This window comes from Amaranthus tricolor, chromosome 7, assembly GCF_026212465.1.
Source record: "Amaranthus tricolor cultivar Red isolate AtriRed21 chromosome 7, ASM2621246v1, whole genome shotgun sequence".
Classification (NCBI taxonomy): Eukaryota; Viridiplantae; Streptophyta; class Magnoliopsida; order Caryophyllales; family Amaranthaceae; genus Amaranthus; species Amaranthus tricolor.
In genome coordinates, this window is record NC_080053.1 from 28792489 (window position 1) to 28814109 (window position 21621).

The 21621-nt window shown below is 33.0% G+C and overlaps 1 protein-coding gene across 2 annotated transcripts; it reads left to right on the top strand.

Moving 5' to 3' along the window:
• The first annotated feature begins 12840 nt into the window (after positions 1-12840).
• On the top strand, positions 12841-20638 carry LOC130817567 (protein VTE6, chloroplastic). Of its 2 annotated transcripts, none has more exons than XM_057683348.1 (6): positions 12841-13335; positions 14771-15024; positions 17999-18122; positions 18690-18794; positions 19349-19440; positions 20251-20638. In XM_057683348.1, coding segments are annotated over exons 1-6 (1014 nt in total). In that variant the 5' UTR covers positions 12841-12897; the 3' UTR covers positions 20252-20638. The 2 variants fall into 2 exon arrangements, with proteins under 2 accessions (XP_057539331.1, XP_057539332.1); XM_057683349.1 differs by having other exon boundaries at positions 14789-15024.
• Positions 20639-21621: the final 983 nt, after the last annotated feature.

The following is a 21621-nucleotide window of genomic DNA, read 5'->3' on the forward strand; positions in this document are numbered from 1 at the left end:
GTCCAGATCACGGCGGGTCACGGCCTGATTGTTATCCTGACCTGCAGAAGTGTCTATATCTGTGCTATGCACGGTTGCGGTTTGTGTTGGATTTCTTTTGGGAGCCATGACTTTTTGTAACACTCCCCACAGACGGCGCCAAACTGTTTCGGTAATGAAACGAGGAAGTGCGAAAGACACTCAAAATACCTGGAGATTAGTGGAAGTGTGATCAAGAGAAGCAACTTGTGGGAGGAAGTGGCTTGAATTCCTGCAAAACAACTCGTTAGCCTTGTCCGGGGGGTGATCTCCCGGAAAACCCCTCCGACGCTCAAGTTAGAACGTGGATATGAGAGTATGGTACAGAATGAATACGAAAAGATGCAGTGGGTGATGTTATTGGAATGTTGGTAGGCTGATAAAGAGGAGTATGAGCAAGGATGCTTAAGAGGATTATTTTCAGATGATTCTTCCTTCTTGGTGGCTGCCCCTATTTATAATGATGGAAATGAAGTTATTCCTGAGGAGGAGTGGATGATCATGGGGGTAATGGGCAGCAGCTGGTGGTTATGATGGAGAGTGGAAGATAGTGGGCAGTTATCTACCTTGGAAGAAGGATGATCAAAGAATGTGGGTGGGTGGGAAGTTGAGTCAAACAGGTGGTTACTATTCTGGAGGGAAATTAGGGTATTTGGAAGTGAATAGCCCATGGGCCATTCAAGGAGGATGGGAAATCCAGAAAAAAGCCCATTGACCGAAAGTTAAGGTCAACACGAAAGGTCAAAGGGTATTTTAGTAATATGATGTTAATTATTAAATAAATTAATAAAAGAATAAATATTACCATAACATTTTTCTATAATTTTTTTTATGGAAATATTTTGCTATTTTATTTTCATTTTTATCCACACAATTTAAGTAATTTTACTATTTTTTTATTTTATGCAATCTAAAATTGTGATAATTTTTAAAACAGTGATATATGATTTATTGAATTTATTTTTTTACCTTGAACGTCACCAAACAAGAAATGTTCATGAATCACATCTCCAACTAACTATCAATTTTACATTTTTTTTTACTGATAATTTAAAGTAATTGGATAGTATATATATATATATATATATATATATATATATATATATATATATATATATATATATATATATATATATATATATATATATATATATATATATATATATATATATATATATATATATATATATATATATATATATATATATATATAGGATCAATAAGAAGGATTTTAAAATGAGAAGGGTAAGAAGGATTTTTGTTTGATTTTGTTTGGTTACTATATATACAAAAAAGGATACTATGTTATAAATTAAGAAAATTTAAAAATTATTTCATAGTTACCTTTCTGTGTAACATGGTTACTTTTACAATTATGAGTTTCTGGCTCAATCGTGACCATAGATTTTTTTTATTTTATTGAAATCAAGAGTGTAGAGTCCTTCTTACCTTTCTTATTTTCAACCCCTTCTCAATGGATCCTTCCCCTATATATATATATACATATATATATATATATATATATATATATATATATATATATATATATATATATATATATATATATATATATAATGTGATGTTATTTAAAATTTTGTGTTACTTAAAACAAATGTATTAACTACTACTTTCCATTTGTTTTTCTTTCTCTTGTACTACTTTTCATTTTTACTTGTTGCCATATATACATAATTAATTATTACTAATAAAGTAATCATACAATTCACCAAAAGGATTGAAAATTTTCACGTGGCGCTCTCACAAAGAATTACTGCATGGAATAATCAAATTAGTTAATTACTATATTTATTGAACCAAATAAGTTAAAGTTAATTTTATACATATTATTTGATAACATGAAAATAAAAGGTATTACAAATATTAAAAAAAATTGTTAAAAATAATCTTAATTACGGCTCATTCCCTCAAAATGTTCATAATATTCATTAACTCAAAATATTTCATATTGTTGTAATAACATTTTCATAATAATCCTAAAACTTATCCGTCCTTTCTCAAAATACGTACTCCTAAATATTTTTGAAATATGACATTTTTTGAATTAATTTAAGAAGGTACATCAATAATAAAAATATTTCAAACCAATCAATGTTAGAAATTATTTGAACTAATAAGTCATAATTGAGATTATTTTATCTATATTCTCAATTAGAAATCAATGAGTATTATTTTATAGTTATGTATAATATTTCCTCCCTTCTGAAATACTCGCTACATTAGACATAATGGTATTATTCATCATTTAAGCTTATTTTATATATCGCGGCTAATGTGTAAAAAGAAATATAGTCATGTGAGATCTTGTTTGAATCGTCTAATTGCATACTTTCATTATATCAATTTTTTATAATTTTTAGTTAAGAATAACTTAAGATATAATTGATCAAAATTATGCATTAAATTACTTAAAAAGTGATATGTAACAAGTATAATGGAACAGAAGTATGATAATATTACTCCCTTCGGTTCCTAATGTTCTTTCTTACTTTTTGCACAGTTTTCAAAGTAAATTTTGAGTCTTAATATCTCTATATATACGCATTATCTTGTTATCTCTAAATATGCATTATAAAAAATTATAAAAATATATATTAAAAAAGTGTATATTAAGACGAATATGACGAGATATCACATGGATATATTTTATCATCTATGTTAGAGTATATAACATATCCTAGCGCCTCAACCATCAGCTTAAGCTTTTGGTTGAATTGGTTTCTTGACATGGTATCAGACGCCATTGTGACAGAGGTCACATGTTTGAATCTCAATCATCCCTCATTTAAAATGAAATATTTAGCGCTATATATGAGGAGGGTATGTGCTGCATCCACGCATCTAGAGCCCAATATACTACTCCCTTACACCCGTATTCTCAACCACTCGTTCCATTTGAAATTTGACATATTCACCATTTTTTTTTGTTGTATTACAGTTTAAATTTATAAGTTAAAATATAGTTAGGTGAAATCTTATTTAATTTGTTCGAAATAAATTTTATGAATAATATTTTTTTAAAAGGGGAATAGTTCGTTAACAAGAGCAACAACATATTTATTTAGTAAATTATAAAATAAAAGATAAAAATAATACTTTTTGTAATATATTTTTAGGGTGATCTAATGATATGAATTCTAAATTCTATGCTAATCAGCCCATTTTTTTTTTTTTTGAGATATATGCTAATTAGCATAATTGGTATAATTGTATAATTACAAATAAGACAAGTAGTACAATTGTTATTTTCATTCACATAATAATATCCCCTCAGGATTTTTTCAGCAATAATTCATGTACGATAAATAAGATTAAGGCCACTAGTTGGAAATCAAATAGTATTAGAAGCTTAGGTTGTAAACGACACCAACGCCCAAGAAATGACAATATATTACCCAAAAAATAAGAAATATTGAAATTGTATATTAAATAAGAGTTGAAATAATAGATAAAAATAATTGAAGTGGTGAGTTAATTTCCATAAAAAAATTATTTTCGACTAATTTAATCAAAACTCCAAATAATGATCCAAAGGTTGAAATTTGAGTATATTCAAACTTAATTTACTTTGTTATGTTTTGTTTGTTTCTTTGTATTTTTATCTAATGTTGAGTTGTGATTGAGGTTGGTTTGGCCATTTGGTTTACTTTTTATAGTAAAGACTAAAGAGTAATCTTTTTAAGAAGGATAAGAGAAAAAGCTTCTTAATTGTTGTATGCAACTTTATACATTGAATTAATTAAAATTTAAATATGGAAAGTTGTTAGAAAGACTAATCAATTTTAACAACATATAATGCTTTAACAAAATATTACATGCTTCCAAACGATAATATTGACGTGTATTTTGTGTTAGTTGTATAAATTTGTTGCATATATGTGTTAAATGTTAATCGTATGATCTAGTTACTTGAAGACTTTATTCGATGAAGTGGCTTCATATACTTTAGAGGAGGGTTACGCTCTGAGTTTCTGTGTTTTTTTTTTCTATATCTTAACTTTCGATAGTTTTATTTCTTTTAGCTATAGAATTGGTCTTTCTAAGAGTGATGAGTATCGAACTTTTAACAGATGCATGGGACGATGATAAATACACATTGTTTTTAGGCTCTATTTATTTCAAGTCCTCTCCCCTTCCCCCAAAGTTTGGGATCTTAAAGTATGTAATCAAACTAACACGAAATCTCTTAATTTAAGAGGTTCCACATTACCGGACATATTGTACATATTTAAAACCAATACCATCATTTGACCTTGACGTACAATGGTTACTAAATTATCTTTGTATTCCTTTTTATTGGAGGTAAGGTTGGCGAATATCTTACAGATTAGGGAGAAGAAAAATTAATTCAACATAAAGATGTGAGAATTGAATTTTTGTTACAAGGATAAGAATAAAAGTTTTTAACCACTAAATCGACTCATGATTCTCATTTTTGTATGTACTTAGTTCCTATAATAGAAAGTGTATGGGCCATAGAAGCACTCATACTGGAATCCCCCATGCCCAGACCTTTTGTGAAAAAGTGAAATAGATAAGCTAATTTATATATAAAAAAAAGCACGAAATAAGACGCAAATCAATTTATTTCCAAAAATAAGCGTCTAATTTCCAAACATGAGGTTTGGTTCTGTTTGCAGTTAGTGCTTAATTTTTTAAAAAGGCAAAGAAGTTGTTCGTAGTTACTAACTGCGAACAGGGCTGTTGACTTTTTTGACCTTGTTCGCAGTCACTAACAGGCCCATTATGCTTGATGTTGTTCGCAGTTAGTAACGGCGAACAGGGTCAAAAAAGTCAACAATAATTAAGCACCTGTTCGCAGTTACTAACTGCGAACAGAACCAAACCTCAGGTTTGGAAATTAGACGCTTATTTTTGGAAATAAGTTGATTTGCGTCTTAATTCGTGCTTTTTTTTTAATAATTTAGCTTATCTATTTCATTTTTCACCTTTTGTGCATGATTTGGCCATGGCTCAAAAATCTTTACGTTAATGGGCCTACTTTGAGCCAAACTATTTGAGCTGTTCTTGTCAGGTTTCAGATCCAATTCAACTCGTCTTGTATGAGGCCATCTCACGGTGAGACGACTATAAAACAAGAAGCCCGTAAGCTAAAACCCAAGTATGAAGTACGTCTCACGGTGAAACCATTTCATACAAGAGTTCGTGGATCCAATTTGTCTATTGTGTTTTGTGCCTACTTTTATTACTTCTTTTCAGATGGGATAAATTTTCAAATGAGACGGTTTTACAGTTAAACCAATGATATTAGATTGTCCAATATATATTTACAATCTCAAAGTGATCAATTATAACCTTAAAGTGATATTATAATCTTAAAATGACTAACTATATAACCTTAAATAGAGTCTTAAAGTAATCACTTATACATTAAAAGTATCATTTACAACCTTAAAATGATCAATTTGAGAAATGAGTTGATTATGTGAACTTATTTCATAGGAAATTCCACTAGTGGAAAAAAACGTATCCGTTGTGTGTCATTTGCTGCGGTTTTCTTTAGACGCAGCATTAAATAGCAAAAAAAAAAAAAAAAATATACTACAAATGCTACGGTTCTCCAGATGCCCACAGCATATAAGTACTTATATGCTGCGGTTTTTTGTAGCCCGCAGCATATAATCACTTATATGCTGCGGTTTTTTTCAGCCCGCAGCAAATAGCCTTACTTCTGAAAAATTTAAAACCCGCGTTTTAACGTTCATTTGCTCAAAACCTTCATATAATTGTTGTATTCTCGCATAAACCCACGACTCTTGTTCTTTAATTTCTTCAAGTTCTTCAAAAACCCACGAAAGTTTGTTCAAGTTTTTCAAAACCCACGACTCTAATGTGTTCTTCTCTTCAATCTATTCAAGTTCTCCAAACCCCACGACTGTTACGACTCTACTGTGTTCTTCGTTTTCCTTAAACCCATTTGACATTTGCTTCTTTGTTCTTCCTGCTTCTTCTTCCTCATAAACCCACGACATAAGCTTTCTTCATTTGCTCTCTTCTTCATTTGCTCATAAACTCACGACATAAGCAAGACATTTGAAGGCCACGAATATGCTTCCTCATATACTCTGTTCTTCATAAACCCACGAATTTCTTATTTAAGCTTTGAAAATCCACGAATTTTTCTTCATATACCCATGAATATTCTCTCTTCAAGGTAATTTTCACAAATCAACAGTGTTTTTTTATGTTAATTTTTACTTTTATTTGGAAAAATGGTTATGTGTAGTAATTTTGTTTTTCTTATTTCATTGTAGGTGACATTGTAATTGTTCTTCATCTACATACACAAGGTAATTTCTAGTGATGTTAATTTTTATTGTTTTTCATATTTTTAGGGTTTAGGGAGTTTGACATTATTATTTATATTTTGTATAATGAGTTTGATATTTTTCAAAGTTATGTTATTAATTTTTTAATTATTTTGATTTATGTGTATTTTGTTAAAAATGTGGTTTGTTGTTGTACATATGTTTTTAATTTTTAGAATTAGAATATACATATTTTTAGGTTTAAATGATTTTAATTTTTATGTGTATTTTGTTAAAGATGAAGTATACAATGTTAATTATTCTAAGTGATTTTATTTTAGAACACAATGTAGTGCTTATATTTTTAGGGTTAAATTTGTTTGGTAAAATAAGTATATATGTGTATTAATTTTGTTTTGAATTAATTAATCACACTAATTAGGATAACAAAAGATCGTTCTTGGATGTATGGAAGCATTGAATCGTCAGAATTTATTGATGGCGTATTAGAATTTTTTAGTATTACGGTTGAACATCAAGTTAGGACGGGGGGAACTGGTTTTTATTGCCCATGTGTCACTTGTGGCAATATATCAAAGGTAGATAGTGTTCATATCCTTAGGGAGCACATACTTTGACGTGGGTTTAGGCCTCAATATCATGTTTGGGTTTGGCATGGTGAGGAGAGAGTTTACAAAGAGAAAAGTGTTGTTGAGGACGTCAATAATGTAGCTGATGTCAATGAGGATGTAGTAGATTATGTTGATGAGTATGAGACAGATGAAGAGAATGTCGATGAGGATGTGGATCGTGTTGATGAGATGATGGAGGGAGTCGAGGATGAGTTAGGAAAACATCCTCGTGTTTTTGACTTGTTGACAGAGGCTTCTCAAAAGCCTTTGTACCCTGGATGTACAAAGTTCACCAAACTAACAGCATTGTTGACAATTTTCAACATTAAGTCAAAGTTCAATTGAAGTGACGTTAGTTTCACAATGTTATTAGAAGCGTTAGGTGGGATGCTTCCTGAGGGAAATGAACTTACAAAGTCAACATATTATGCCAAAAAGCTCATGTGTCCTTTCGACTTAAGAGTATTAGAAGATTCATGCGTGTCCGAATGATTGTGTATTGTATCGGAATGAAAATGAGAACTTAGAAGAGTGTCCTAGCTATAGGTTATTGCGCTACAAGTGTAAAGGGGCTCGGGATGCTAAAGGGCCCTCGGCTAAGGTATTGTGGTATCTTCCAATAATACCTAGATTCAAGCGCTTGTTTTCTATAAAGAAAGATGCGTTAAATTTGTGGTGGCATGCAGATAGGGTGAAGAAAGGTCACTTGCTCACACATCATCTAATTCTCCGGAGTGGAAGAGTATTGATAGGTTGCATAAGACTTTTGGGGATGAGGTTCGTAATTTAAGGCTCAGACTGTACGGATGGAATGAACCCATTCGACAATCTTAGTTCTCAACATAATACTTGACCGTACTGTTAGTGATCTATAATTTGCCACCTTGGTTGTGTATGAAGCGTAAGTACATTATGCTTTCGCTTCTTATCTCGGGTCCTAAACAACCTGGCAATGACATAGATGTATATCTTGCACCTCTTGTTGAGGATTTGAGAAAGATGTGGGATGAAGGCATTTTCGTGTTTGATGCATATGCTAATGAGGAGTTCACCTTGCGTGCAATACTTTTATGCACCGTTAATGATTTTCCGGCATATGGAAACTTATCGGGGTATAAGAACAAAGGGAAGAAAGCATGCCCAATATGTATCGATGACATCAAATCCACGTGGATTCCTAAGTGCAAACACGTATTCATGCACCAACGAAAGTTCCTCCCACGAGATCACCAATATCGTAAGAAGAAGAAGATGTTCAACAGGGAGGTTGAGGACCGTGTAGCTCGTTGACCGTTGACCGGTTATGAGGTTTATGAACAGGTTAAGGGAGTTGAGACTGTATTTGGTAAAACAGGGCAAGTGCATAGACCGATTATGGAAAAAAGAATCAATCTTTTGGAAGCTTCCATATTGGAGAAATCTACAAGTTAGACATTGTCTTGATGTTATGCATATAGAGAAAAATGTATACGATGCCATACTCGGGACTCTCGTGAACATTCCGAGTAAGACAAAAGATGTTAAGGCCGTGCGAGATTGGTTTGAATGTAATGGTCTTCGTCTGGAGTTGTGGGCACATGTTAAGGTGCGTAAGAAAAGAAATAGAGCTGATGAAGCTGTAGCAATAACAAGGGAAAGGGCGGTAAGAAGAAAATGAGTGATGACAAAGTTTATTTGCCTCTAGCTTGGTACACATTGTCCAAAGCAGAGAAGCGGGCATTTTGTGAGTCTTTGTATGGCATTAAGGTTCCGTTTGGGTACTCATCCAACATGAAGAGATTTGTGACCTAAATGGTGAGTTGAAGTTGGGAAGCATGAAATCTCACGATTTCCATGTAATGATGATGGTGTTCTTACCAATTGCAATCCGTGGAATACTGCCAAAACATGTGAGATATGCTATTACCGAGATATGTTCGTTCTTCAACACAATTTGTAGTAAAGTTCTTAATCCCTTTAAACTTGATGCTCTTCAAGTCGACGTGATTATAACTTTATGCAAGTTTGAGATGTATTTTTCACCTTCTTTCTTTGACATAATGGTTAATCTTATTGTCCATCTCATTCGCGAGATCAAGCTTTTGTGTCCAGTTTTTTAAGGTGGTGTTATCCTTTTGAAAGACACATGGGTGTTTTACAAAACAAGGTGAGGAATCCAGCATAACCCCGAGGGGAGTATGATTCAAGGCACTGTGAGCGATGAGATTAGTAACTTCATAGCTGAGTATTTGGCCATGGCAAAGCCTATTGGACTTCCCACCTCTCGACATGAAGGAAGGCTTGAAGGAAAAGGAACAATTGGCTCCAAATCGATCACACCTCCTCGAGACAGTCTTCTACAAGCACACTTGTATGTGTTGTATCATATTCCTGAAGTCCATCCTTTTTTGAGTGAGCATTTAGATATATTGCGCGCAAAATATCCTTGTAAAGAGGATAGGGGATTGATGCAGTTGCATAAAAAGACGTTTATTGATTGGTTTCATAATCGACTAATAAGTGAAGAACTCAAGGGTGTATCAGAAATTGTTAAGTGGTTAGCTTTTGGTCCTCGTGATGATGTCAACAAATATGAGGGTTACGATGTCAATGGCTTCACATTTTGGACTGAGGGTCAAGATAAGAAGTTACCTTATCTACAGAATAGTGGGGTTTCTATTTTGGCGTCATCTACATTTTACGCGAGTGCCAAGGATCAAGTGCCGGTTGATGCTAAATTGGTATACTACAGGCGGGTACATGAAATATGGGGGCTTGACTACTCTACTTTCACTATTGCTCTTTTCAAATATAAGTAGGTAGATAATAATCGACGATGCATAAAAAATGACAACCCTTGTGGATTCACTCTTGTAGACATAGCTCGTTTGCGTGATAGTGAGGAGCCATTCATACTAGCCACACAAGCCAAGCAAGTATTCTACATTGTAGACCCGTTTGATAAAAAATGGTCTATTGTTGTACCGGGAAAAAGAAGTATCCTTAGTATAGGTGATGTTGAGGATGAGGAAGAATATGAAGCTTTTGAAGACTCTCCGCCCTTTATCAATCCAAAATCAGTGGATCAAGATGATGTAGATGTTGGTTATATGCATGTTCATCACACGGAAGGAATATCTTTGAATTGATTCACAAGGTATGAATTTTAAGGGTTTTTAAAGCTTTTTTGACACTTTCAAACATAAAGTAGCTCAAACTTGGTTTGTTTTGCACGAAACTTGACACACAACACTATTTGGTATATATTATTGTATTGAAGTGGTTAGAATTGAAAATCATAGTCATACGCTAGAAATTACGTGCTAAGTTGCGATTTTATGGGTTTTTAAGCTTTTTTGGCACTTTCGCGCATAAAGTAGCTCAAACTTGGTTTGTTTTGCACGAAACTTGGCACACAACACTATTTGGTCTATATTATTGTGTGGAAGTGGTTAGAATTGAAAATCATAGTCATATGCTAGAAATTACGTGCTAATTAAGTTGCATTTTTATGGGTTTTTAAGCTTTTTGGCGCTTTCGCACATAAAGTAACTTGGTTTGTTTTGCACGAAACTTGGCACACAACACTATTTGGTATATTATTGTGTGGAAGTGGTTAGAATTGAAAATCATAGTCATATGCTAGAAATTACGTGCTAATTAAGTTGCGATTTTATGGGTTTTTAAGCTTTTTTGGCACTTTCGCGCATAAAGTAACTCAAACTTGGTTTGTTTTGCACGAAACTTGGCACACAACACTATTTGGTATATATTATTGTGTTGAAGTGGTTAGAATTGAAAATCATAGTCATATGCTAGAAATTACGTGCTAAGTTGCGATTTTATGGGTTTTTAAGCTTTTTTGGCACTTTCGCGCATAAAGTAGCTCAAACTTGGTTTGTTTTGCAAGAAACTTGGCACACAACACTATTTGGTATATATTATTGTGTTGAAGTAGTTAGAATTGAAAATAATATTCATATGCTAGAAATTACGTGCTAAGTTGCGATTATAATACATCTATTTTAAGCTTTTTTGGCACTAACATCTATTTTCTCTTAGTGCTTTGACAAGATTACAATACCGTTGATTGCGGCTACTACACTCTCAAATACATGGACGATATCTTACAATCCGTGAAGGAGGTTGGAGTCAAAAACATTGATACCGTAAATATTTGTTACATTCTTAAATTATAATATTATATATTTACTATTGATAAAATCTAATATTTATGTATCATTTAATTTTATATTATATTATAGATTTTATACGACACTCTAAGGGAAACACGCCCTTTGAGAGATGGAAAAATGTGCGAACTGAAAGACAAGATTGTCGCGTATCTTGCTAATTTTTGTTCTTGGTAAATAATGTAATTAGTTTAGATTTAAGACTTTAATTTGTATATGTACATATTATTATATATACGAATCGAGAGTTTACAAAGAGATTATTGGTGATAATTGGTGATTAACATTGAATTATTACATTGTATATTAATCATTGTTTATTACATTGTACATTAATCATTGAATTATTTATTAATATTAAAACGAAAAAAACAAAAAAAAATGTTATATGCTGTGCGCCACCTAAAACCGCAGCATATAGTGTACACTGTATACTGCGATTTTGGGGAGGCCCGCAGCATATAGTGCACTTTTCTGCTACGATTTTGTTGTTTTCATTTAAAGTAGGCCATCTATTGCTATCACTAATGCTTGGGGCCAAAAACGCGACATATTATGGCCAAAAAACCGTAACAAATGAGGTATTTTCCACTAGTTTTCAATCAATAAGAGGCCAAATACTAATTCTGAGAAATTCAATCGAAAACACTAAACACCAAAAAAACATGCTAGAACTAACACTAACAATACTAAGAACATCAACAAAAACAACAAATGGAATCGACAACAATAGCAACAATGGTACCAATAACAACAATAATTGCTACATCATCATCAACAACAAAAACAACTTAGGTATTTGGCGAAATAGTTTATTGGATAATTCTAACTTATGTAGATACAAACAAATGATTGGATGATCAAACCATTTAATGCTAGTGTTTGGTAAATTAACTGATTAAAAATTCATGTAATTATGAATTTACTAATTTACATGAATTTGCTTTCACCAACGTGTTTATTATCCACTGGTTAAATCAGTTGATAAAATTAGCTAAACAAATTAGTTTCTTCAATCAACTATCTATTAGTCATCTGCAAACACCCCAAATACCAAAATCAACATCAACAAAAACAAAACAAACAAAAATTTACTTGAACACACCACCAATAATTAGAAAATATGTTTTCTGTTCCATTATAATTAGTATATTTTAGTTTTTACAGAATTTAACGCATAACAGAGATGTTTTAAAAAAATATTCTTTCTCCTTTCCATTATAACTAAAAATTACAAAAAACTAATTATTAGGAAAATTTGCAAAGAAACACCTTATAAAACCAGTTTTTTTGTAAAAAAAAAACACCTTTTAAAATTTTTTTTTGTAAAAAAACACCTTTTAAAATTTTTTTGTAAAAAAACACCTTTTAAGAGACTTTTTATTAAAAAAACACCTTAAATCAGTTTCCGGTGACTTTTGTCAACTTTCAGGCGTTGACTATGCCATTTGAGCTCAAAAGTCAACGCCTGAAAGTTGACAAATGACATAGTCAACGCCTGAAAGTTGACAAAAGTCACCGGAAACTGATTTAAGGTTTTTTTTTTTAATAAAAAGTCTCTTAAAAGCCATTTTTTTACAAAAACATTTTAAAAGGTGTTTTTGTACAAAAAACTGATTTTATAAGGTATTTCTTTGCAAATTACTCTAATTATTAAAAAACTATGGGAATAAACGATTTAAACAAAATTTTCCCAAACGATTATTTTAAGTTTTAACTCTAGCCTTCTTGTCTTGAAACACAAGTCAACTACAATCCGCAAATCTCTCTTCCTTATTTGACACGGTCATGGCTTTAACGTTGGCTTTCCTCACACCTGCGACATTTTCTACCTCCATTTCAACCTTTGCAACTCAACAAATCAAACCCAATTTTTCGTTCTTTTCAACAATTAATCTAAATCCCACCAAAAACTACAACAAAAGCAAGCAAATGTACCCTAATTTATCTTACAAACCCACCAAAATGTCTGAATTTCTCACAGCAAAAGCATCTCCAAATGACCTAATTGGATCTATTTCAAATGCAATTAACCTCGTACAATCCAATCCTACCACGTGGCAATCAGCCATCTTGTCTAATATAGTGATTTTTGTTCTGGGTACTCCAATTTTGATCTCAGGACTTTCGATATCCGGCATTGTTGCTGCCTTCTTGTTGGCTACTCTTACATGGCGCTCTTTTGGCCCTCCTGGGTTTCTTCTTGTTGCCATTTATTTTGTTCTTGTAAGTTTCATTTTCTGTTTCAATTTTATTCCTGTTTGGATTTTCCTTTAAATTTCCACTCTGGTAGTTTTCCTTTTTATTGTAAGTGTTCACATTATAGATTTTGTTGGAATTTGAAATTATTGGTCCAAATATTGGATTTTGTATGCATTTTTGATTCTGGGTTTTGCTCTTTTTCATGGGATTGACAAATTGTATAGTTATTTGGTTTCCAATTAGAATGCGGGTCATTTAAATGAACTAATTAGGGTTAACATCTAAGCTTCATCTTGTTTTCAATGTGATTGATTTACATTTTATGTGTTTAGCAAAATAGCTTATTGGTAAATTTTAGCTTATTTTGATTTTGATACAAATAGAGGGTAGTGATGTAGCGTGGTCAAACAATCCAATGTTGGTGTTTTAAATTAGCTGGTTGAAATAACATATTATATTGTTATAAATAAGTTGCTCATAGCGGCCATTGTATGACACAAAGATTAATAAAAATAGCAAAGTGATTTTAGTGGGGTGTTGTAGGTGAGCCATGTCTTTTAATGCGGTAATTATAGGTTTAAAATTTAAATGTGGGAAATAGAAATAAATTGAAGTTTTAAGGGAGTATTATAGGTGGGTTTGGAGGTGTTCATTCGAGACATCGGGTCGAAATTAGATTAGGTATTTCGGGTCGGTTCAAAATCGAATCTTGTATCCACGTTGGTTTTTACGTAAATTTTAAGGCTTTTTTAAGCCAGGTCAAAGTGGAGTTTTGTTACAAGGTCGGGTAAATGTCGGATCGTCGAGACTGTTTTGAACACCTCTAGGTCCAAAAATAGTATATGGGGCAAATCCAGGGGACAGAGATATTATATGCATAGCTATGTTGAATTTTTCTATTGAACTACCACCTTTTACACTATGTTTGGATAACAATTTTGAAGTAAAGAAAAGAAAGGAAGGAGAAGGGAGGGAAGAGAATGGAAGGGAAGAGAAATAGAAGGGAATAAATTTTTGTTTGTTTAGAAGGGGAGGGAAGGGAAAGGAAGGGAAGAAATTTTTGTTTGTTTGGAAAGATTGATGCCTTAAAATAAAAAATCATTTCAATCCCTCCATTTCCCTTCCCTTTAAATCCCTTCCCTTTCATTTTGTTAGCCAAACAAGGGATCTCTCATCCCTCCAAATCCCTCCCCTTCCTTTCCCTTTATTTCCTTCCATCCAAACACTCTTATAGTCTCATAAAATTGAAAAAGAAATTGGAGAGGTGTTTAACTCTTAAATGTTCTCTCCTTATCAACTTTTTCCCAACTTTTGTTAGTTGTTTTACAGTCATGAATGTTTATGAACATAGATTGACCCACAAATGGTGGTGCAAACAAGTCTTCTTTAAATATGGTTTGATGGTTTTATGTTCCATTTTCTTTCGCTATTTTGAGATTGATGACTTAACCTATTTCAGGGAACTGCTGCTACAAAGGTCAAGATGGCACAAAAGGAGGCTCAAGGGATTGCAGAGAAGAAGAAAGGAAGAAGAGGACCAGGTAGTGTTATTGGTTCTAGTGCAGCAGGTTGTGTATGCGCACTACTTTCAATATATGGAATAGGGGGAAAGACACTTTCTCAGCTATGGCAACTCGGTTTTGTTGCTAGCTTCTGCACGAAATTGAGTGATACTGTTTCAAGTGAGATAGGGAAGGCATATGGAAAAACTACGTAAGTATTTGAGCATTTAATCTTTGTTTTTTTTTTCATCATGGAAGAAAAGTACATTCTTGAAGGATTAGAACTACGAACTGAACGATTAATGAAATACTAATTGAATTATGTTAAGTTACAAAATTGATTTTTTGTCGAAATTACAACACCGTTCATAATGTAGAGAGTCGAGACACGATGATAAAGCCTGCGGTTAGGAGTCTCACTTTGATTATTTTGCCATTGTATTTGTACCTTGACCCAATCCAAGAGTGGATGGAGCCCATTATAGTTTTGTTCATAGTAGACCGGTCAATTTATTTTCGAAAAAGAGAATAATCCTCTTTAAAAAACCATCATTCCACATGGAATTGGAGCAAATCCAATTGCGTCGGTTGTCTATATTCATCGGAACATAAATACATTGAATGAGGTAGTTTGGGTTTGAAGAAAAGAAACTCTTGGTTAGGATGATCGGGCCATTTGGCTTGGTTCTTGGAAATAAAAATTTAAGCTAGTTCAAGAATGGTATCTTTGGAAGTAAAGGAAAATTCAGGCTTTCGTAGGTCATAACTTGTTTTAAATTTTGAGTATGGAGCTAAAGAGGCCCATCCTCCTGGACTCTGTTCTCAGAGAAGAGGAGTTGTAGTGAGAGAAGAAATTACCATGGGTTACAGGAGTATGACTTTGTTTACTCTTTCAAAGAGGATCAAGTAATTTGCAAAGAGCATGGTGATATGTGCCCTTAAGATCTTAAATTCACTCGTATTCTAGCAACCTTAAGAATGAATTTTGAGAGCTATTTTTGAAAAAAATGAACATATAAGGATAGGAGGATCTCTCTATATAAGAGGCCGTGAGAAAAGAATTAAGATGTGCTTTGGCTATAAACATTGTATAAAAAAGAAGTGGTGATGCAACTCATAATGAGATTAATATTGTGTAAATCATTTATTTAGCCATTCCTCATCAAACTATCCCTAATGAAAATCCATTCTACCATAGGCCTTTCTCTAGGTAAGTTTTTACGGGAAAAGATCAGATTTAGTTAGTGGTCAGTGGAACGTTTCTGATGCTGCAATGAAGTTTGTATCAGAGCGTGTACCTTTAACGAAGCGTTTTTGAAAGGGGGAAATCAAAGTGTTATGATGAGATCTTGTTCTTTGGACAATAGTCTTTGTGATGACTTTGTAATTCAAGTTGTGGTGATTGATAGTTCTAAAATATCTGATGGAATGGAATCCAGATCTATTTCAATATGATACCTTAGGTGATAGATAAGTTAAGCTTCAATCTGGTAGAAGGGAAATTTTGTTTTTTGTGCTACTCTATGATTGCTTGAATGGCCCTAGAGATTCTGTTTACTAGAATGTAGTGTTAGTGGCTTTATCAATATTCTGTTTTATGTGATAGATAAGTTAAGCATCTCCAGATTGTTAATGAAGAATGTCTTTACATCGCTTCTCAGAAATGGTATCTTTCTCGGGAACACCTGTTGAGGATACTCAATTGAATTGAAGCGTAAATAATGTGATTATCTGATGGTGTAATGCACTTGGCTGTTCACATTTCACCTTCAAATACTAAGCTAGATTAACACTAAATACAGTGGTATTCATGACTTGATAATTAATTAAGTTTAAATGGAAAATAAAAGATTTTAATAGGAGATCAAAGTCGCTCTATCGCTGATGTCCAGTTGGTAATTCCTGATTAGTTACTAGGTCCCATGTAATGGTAACCTCCAAAACCTGTCAAAAGTATAGTCGGACAAGTTGGAATTAGTGGCTGAGGAAGAGTTATTTAACCAAAATGCTAAGTAGAGAACTGTTCTAAAGGCAACTCCTTTATCAAATGATTGTTCAGATTAATCGTGGAGAAAACTTTATAAATAAAAGAGTACTAAAGAATACCAAGATATAAGAGAGCAGGAAAAGATAATACTTAATGAGCGGGAAGTGAGAAGATCTCTTAACAATCCTTATGTAAGTATTTGATCTAAACTTCCGGAGTGTGTTCTTGAAGCTAAATGGCTTTAGGAGAGAAATCATTATCTTTACATGAAATTCCTTGAATGTCATCTAAGGGGAGTGATTGAATCCCTTATTATCAAAACTAGGATAGGAGACCTAAAGATGGACTCATGGGCACGAACAGGAAATCATAATTGTTCTCATCGGAGTCGCAAGTGGCAGCTTGCTTTGGATGAGCAAGAAGGGTGACCTCAAGTCCAAAGTAGCAGGAGGGACAGGAGATTGGATAATTAGCAAGGGCGAATTGTCAATGTCCTAAATCAATAGGAACTCTAAAACCAATGCACCCCAAAATGCATATCAAATTTAAGAAGACCTATTGGCACTTGGTGTTAAAATGTACAAATTCACAATTTACAAATGGTTCATGTACACTCTGCCATAAGTGAAAAGCTAGGGAAAATGGAAAAGGGAGATTAAAGTTACTGACCTTTCTCATAGACTAGTCACTTGCACAAGAGTCGAGATACAATTGGTATTAAAATTCACCCCTAGGTCCTAAGTGATTGAACTTATCAGCAATAGAATGCTTTTTGTGGCCAAGCGAAGCATGAATTGATAAATCCGTGATAAGGAGATATGAATAGTCAAAGAATATCTTCTTCCACAGGTTCATCTCTCTGATATAGTCCTATGTTTCTTGTTCTCTACAACCTTTAGTTTGTATAGGTGGATGGCGCTTCCTGTTATTTCAGGCGCTATAAAGTATTTTCCATCTCCAGCAGGTTTTCTCTATAATATACATTACATTACCCCAATGATATTAAGTGACTCCCACCTAGGGTGGGGTTTTCTCGATAATATGATTGTAATAATTAATAATTGTGCTTTCAAGGCACTGACCGACCACCTAATAATGCTCTCTACATTGTCAAAATTTTATTCGACATTCATAAAATGCTGTAATCACAATATGTTTGCTGAAATGTTTTACTAATACTTACTCCATGTTTGAGCAGGTACCTAGTCACAACATTCAAAATTGTTCCAAGAGGGACTGAGGGTGCTGTAAGTGTTGAGGGAACCATTGCTGGGCTTCTGGCTGCCGTTCTCCTTGCCTTTGTTGGTTGTCTTACTGACCAGGTTCATAGTTTGTATAACTATGTTTGCTTTCCTTGACCCTTACTAATTAAACGCTCAATCACCATCATACTTATACAGTCTAAATTGTACTAGCAAATAATTTTTTTTTAGTAAGGCTGCAATAAGTACCTTTTTATTGGTCAAAGAATGAACATTCTTCTCCTTGTTGGCTGGCGAATTACTAATTTTATCCTTGCTAGTTTTAGCATACAAATCGTCACTATGTACACTACTTTACCCTTGTGATAATAAAGGTTATTTCTAATTGACCCTCATTACTTTTAGCATTTCCCAAAAAAATTTCTTTACTTCCAAGTTATTGTGTATGATATTTTTCCATTCTCTTTGCATCCCTTCTACCCGTTCCCTTTTCTTCCCGGTACTTTCTTCCTTTTGCTCCCTACCTACAACAAAAATTTTGTTTCAAATTCGACCAATATTTATATCTATGCTTCCTACATAAAATGAAGATAGTATTATGGAATCGACAAATTATGGAAGATGTATGTCTTAACTCTTAGCTGATTTATCTATGGATATTTGATGCTTTTGTTTTCTTGGATGCAGATAAAGGCAACTGAAGCCGTTATCTGTGTATTAGCATCTCAAATTGCTAATTTTGGTGAAAGTATAATCGGTGCTTCATTGCAAGATAAGGAAGGATTTCAATGGGTAAGTTTCAGCTAAGTTTATGTTGCTTTCATTTTTTTATACTTCCATATTATAGTTTGGTTTTACGGAACTTGATTTATTATCTTTTTACGCAGTCCAATGCATAATTCGATCCTTAATTTTTTTAATTATGTATGATAAAAATTATAAAAATTTGATATTAATACTCTTTGCATCGAAACGAATCAAACAAGATCCAACTTCACTATTGCATCGAAACGAATCAAACAAGATCCAACTTCACTATATTTTAACTTATAAATTAAAAACTAATCACAAATTAAGGATGATGAATGAATAGTGCATTATCTTATAATGTAGCAAGTGATATGGAACAGAGGAAGTACTTCCATATTATAGTTTGGTTTTCGGAACTTGATTTTCCATCTTTTTTCCTTGGGGATGGAGTGGGTAAGGGCTCAGACTTGGACCATTGGCCGAAGAAAGGGATTGATTGTGCCGTTCTAACGGATGGGAGCTTGGTTGGTCCGTTGTTGTATTACTTTGTGATCCCGAATTACTCATATTGTGTCTGTACTCTGTTGTGTTTGCAGCTTAATAATGATGCCGTCAACGTCATTAATATATCCATGGGTAGCACTTTGGCTATCCTGTTGCAGCAAGTTCTGGCTCGTAACTGGCTATGGTAAACTTACAAAACCCCTTACTATATATGCTGTTATTTGCTTTTCTTGGCGCTGGTGCTATGCTGGCTTTTCAATCCTGCTGTGAGATAGAACTCACTTGATCATCTTGATTTTCACCTTGCTAAGTGACTTCTTGACTCTTATTTTAGTATTAGAATAATATTCGAATTATAACCTTAAAGTTTAGACTTTTTGTGAATTACAGCCACTATTTATTTATTTTTTTTGAATTTTAGACACCAAAGTAGTAATGTCGTCTATAGCGTTTAGGCCAACTCAGACAATTTCAACTACTTAACCTAAAATTCCGACCACTAAAATGGTCAGAATCCTGTGATCCGAATGTTGTAAGCATTAATACCTTGGTGGGTGTAATTCGAAAAAAAAAACATTGAGGTTGTAATTCGCAAAAAACCTAAACTTTAAGGTTGTAACTTACAATTTATTCTTTATATTATTATAACACTTTCCTACTCCCTCAATCTTTTCCTCTCATCTCTTAAATATATTGTTTTCTTTTTTCGTTATTTTTAAAATCCTATTCGAAAAGATGACTTGACAACAATTCGGTCCCTCCAACTTAAGGTGTTATGTAAACTTTTATACATCCCGATATTGCATGCATCGATTTGTTTGTTCATGTAGCCAACCCCATATTTTGGGATTAAGGATTTTGCATTGTTTTGTATCTCAAGGTGTTTGTCTATGCCACTATTTTGAGATGCATTAGACAACTACACAACAACCGTAATATATACGCCTAACAACAACGAATAGTAACAAAAAGAACTATTTTGATGTCTGCTCAGATGAATATAAAAAAGAGGAAGAAACGAAACATCAACAGCTGCAGTTGTCAAAGAATCATTATTAAGAGATCGAAGACATCCAAGGATAGCTTGCATATAGAATAACCGTGCAAGAAAAACTTAAAAAACCAAACCGAAAACTACTAAAGATGGACTTTCCGGATGATGGATTGAGCTTGTGAAGGCCTAATGGTTAGTTTGAGCATGGAGTTGGCAGAGGTATGTGCACTAGAAGGCAAACTGAGTATATATGACTTGGAATTAATACAATGAGATAGAAGTATATGTATATATTATATGTTACAATTTTTAATATTGCATTCTAGAAATGAATCGGGAAAACATGCATATTCGTTTTCTCCATCTTAGCGGACTATTTTTACTCGAACACGACAAGAGTATGAATGGCAGCCTATGGTTGTGTGTATGGTATCGGTTAAGTGTATTATTACAACCACGTTTAGGTTTCAAGCAAAGAGGCCCGTTCTCTGTCGAAGCAATCGGAACAAAAGTGGTAGAACACATGGACACCGATGGGATCTTTGCTGCTTGTCGACTGATATCGATTGATGAAGCGTCCTGTTTGATCGGGACACCAACAAGGTGCAACAAATTCCGACTTTGTAGTATCAATGTTTTAAGCACATTGTCCATTTCCCAGGCCCAGCCAAAAATTCTCAACTCGGCACAAACACATCTTACCTTTAATCCGGAACTCATTTCCAATTACACGACTTTAAAGGATCGTCTACGGGATTACATATCTACACCCATCTAAAAATGCACTTCTTAAAAAAAAAATCACCAAGAATTTATCCTTATATTTACAATTAGTTACAACTTACATGTTTGCTACTTAATACATCAATTATAACCAAAGGTACATAAAGTAATCTAAATGGAAATAAAAACTACTATATAATTTAGTGGTTCAGCTTAATTTATTACCTCAAAATTATAGTTTGATTTTTCTTTTTGTTCAAATCGAACCATATTATAAATCACAGTTGTTATTTCTTGATTTTAAACAATAACATCAAACTTGTATCATTTAATGTATAACTAATTAATAAAAAAGTTTGAATTGCTTATGTAATATAATTAAACTAAAGCCTCTTCTTCCTTGGACAAAATTTTAAAGATGAATTTAAATTGTTTATGTAATATTATTAGTTTATTTCATGAGAAATTAGCTTTCAATATAAAAAAAATGTTTTGAAAAAAAAATCACTAATTAATTCGAACCAAACTATCTATTAAAGTTTGATCAGGTATAGCTTAAAAACGATTTCATTCAACATAAATTGAGCTTAAACCTAATATAAATACTAATCGAATTGTGTGCGCCCTAATTATAACTCTTACTCAGAA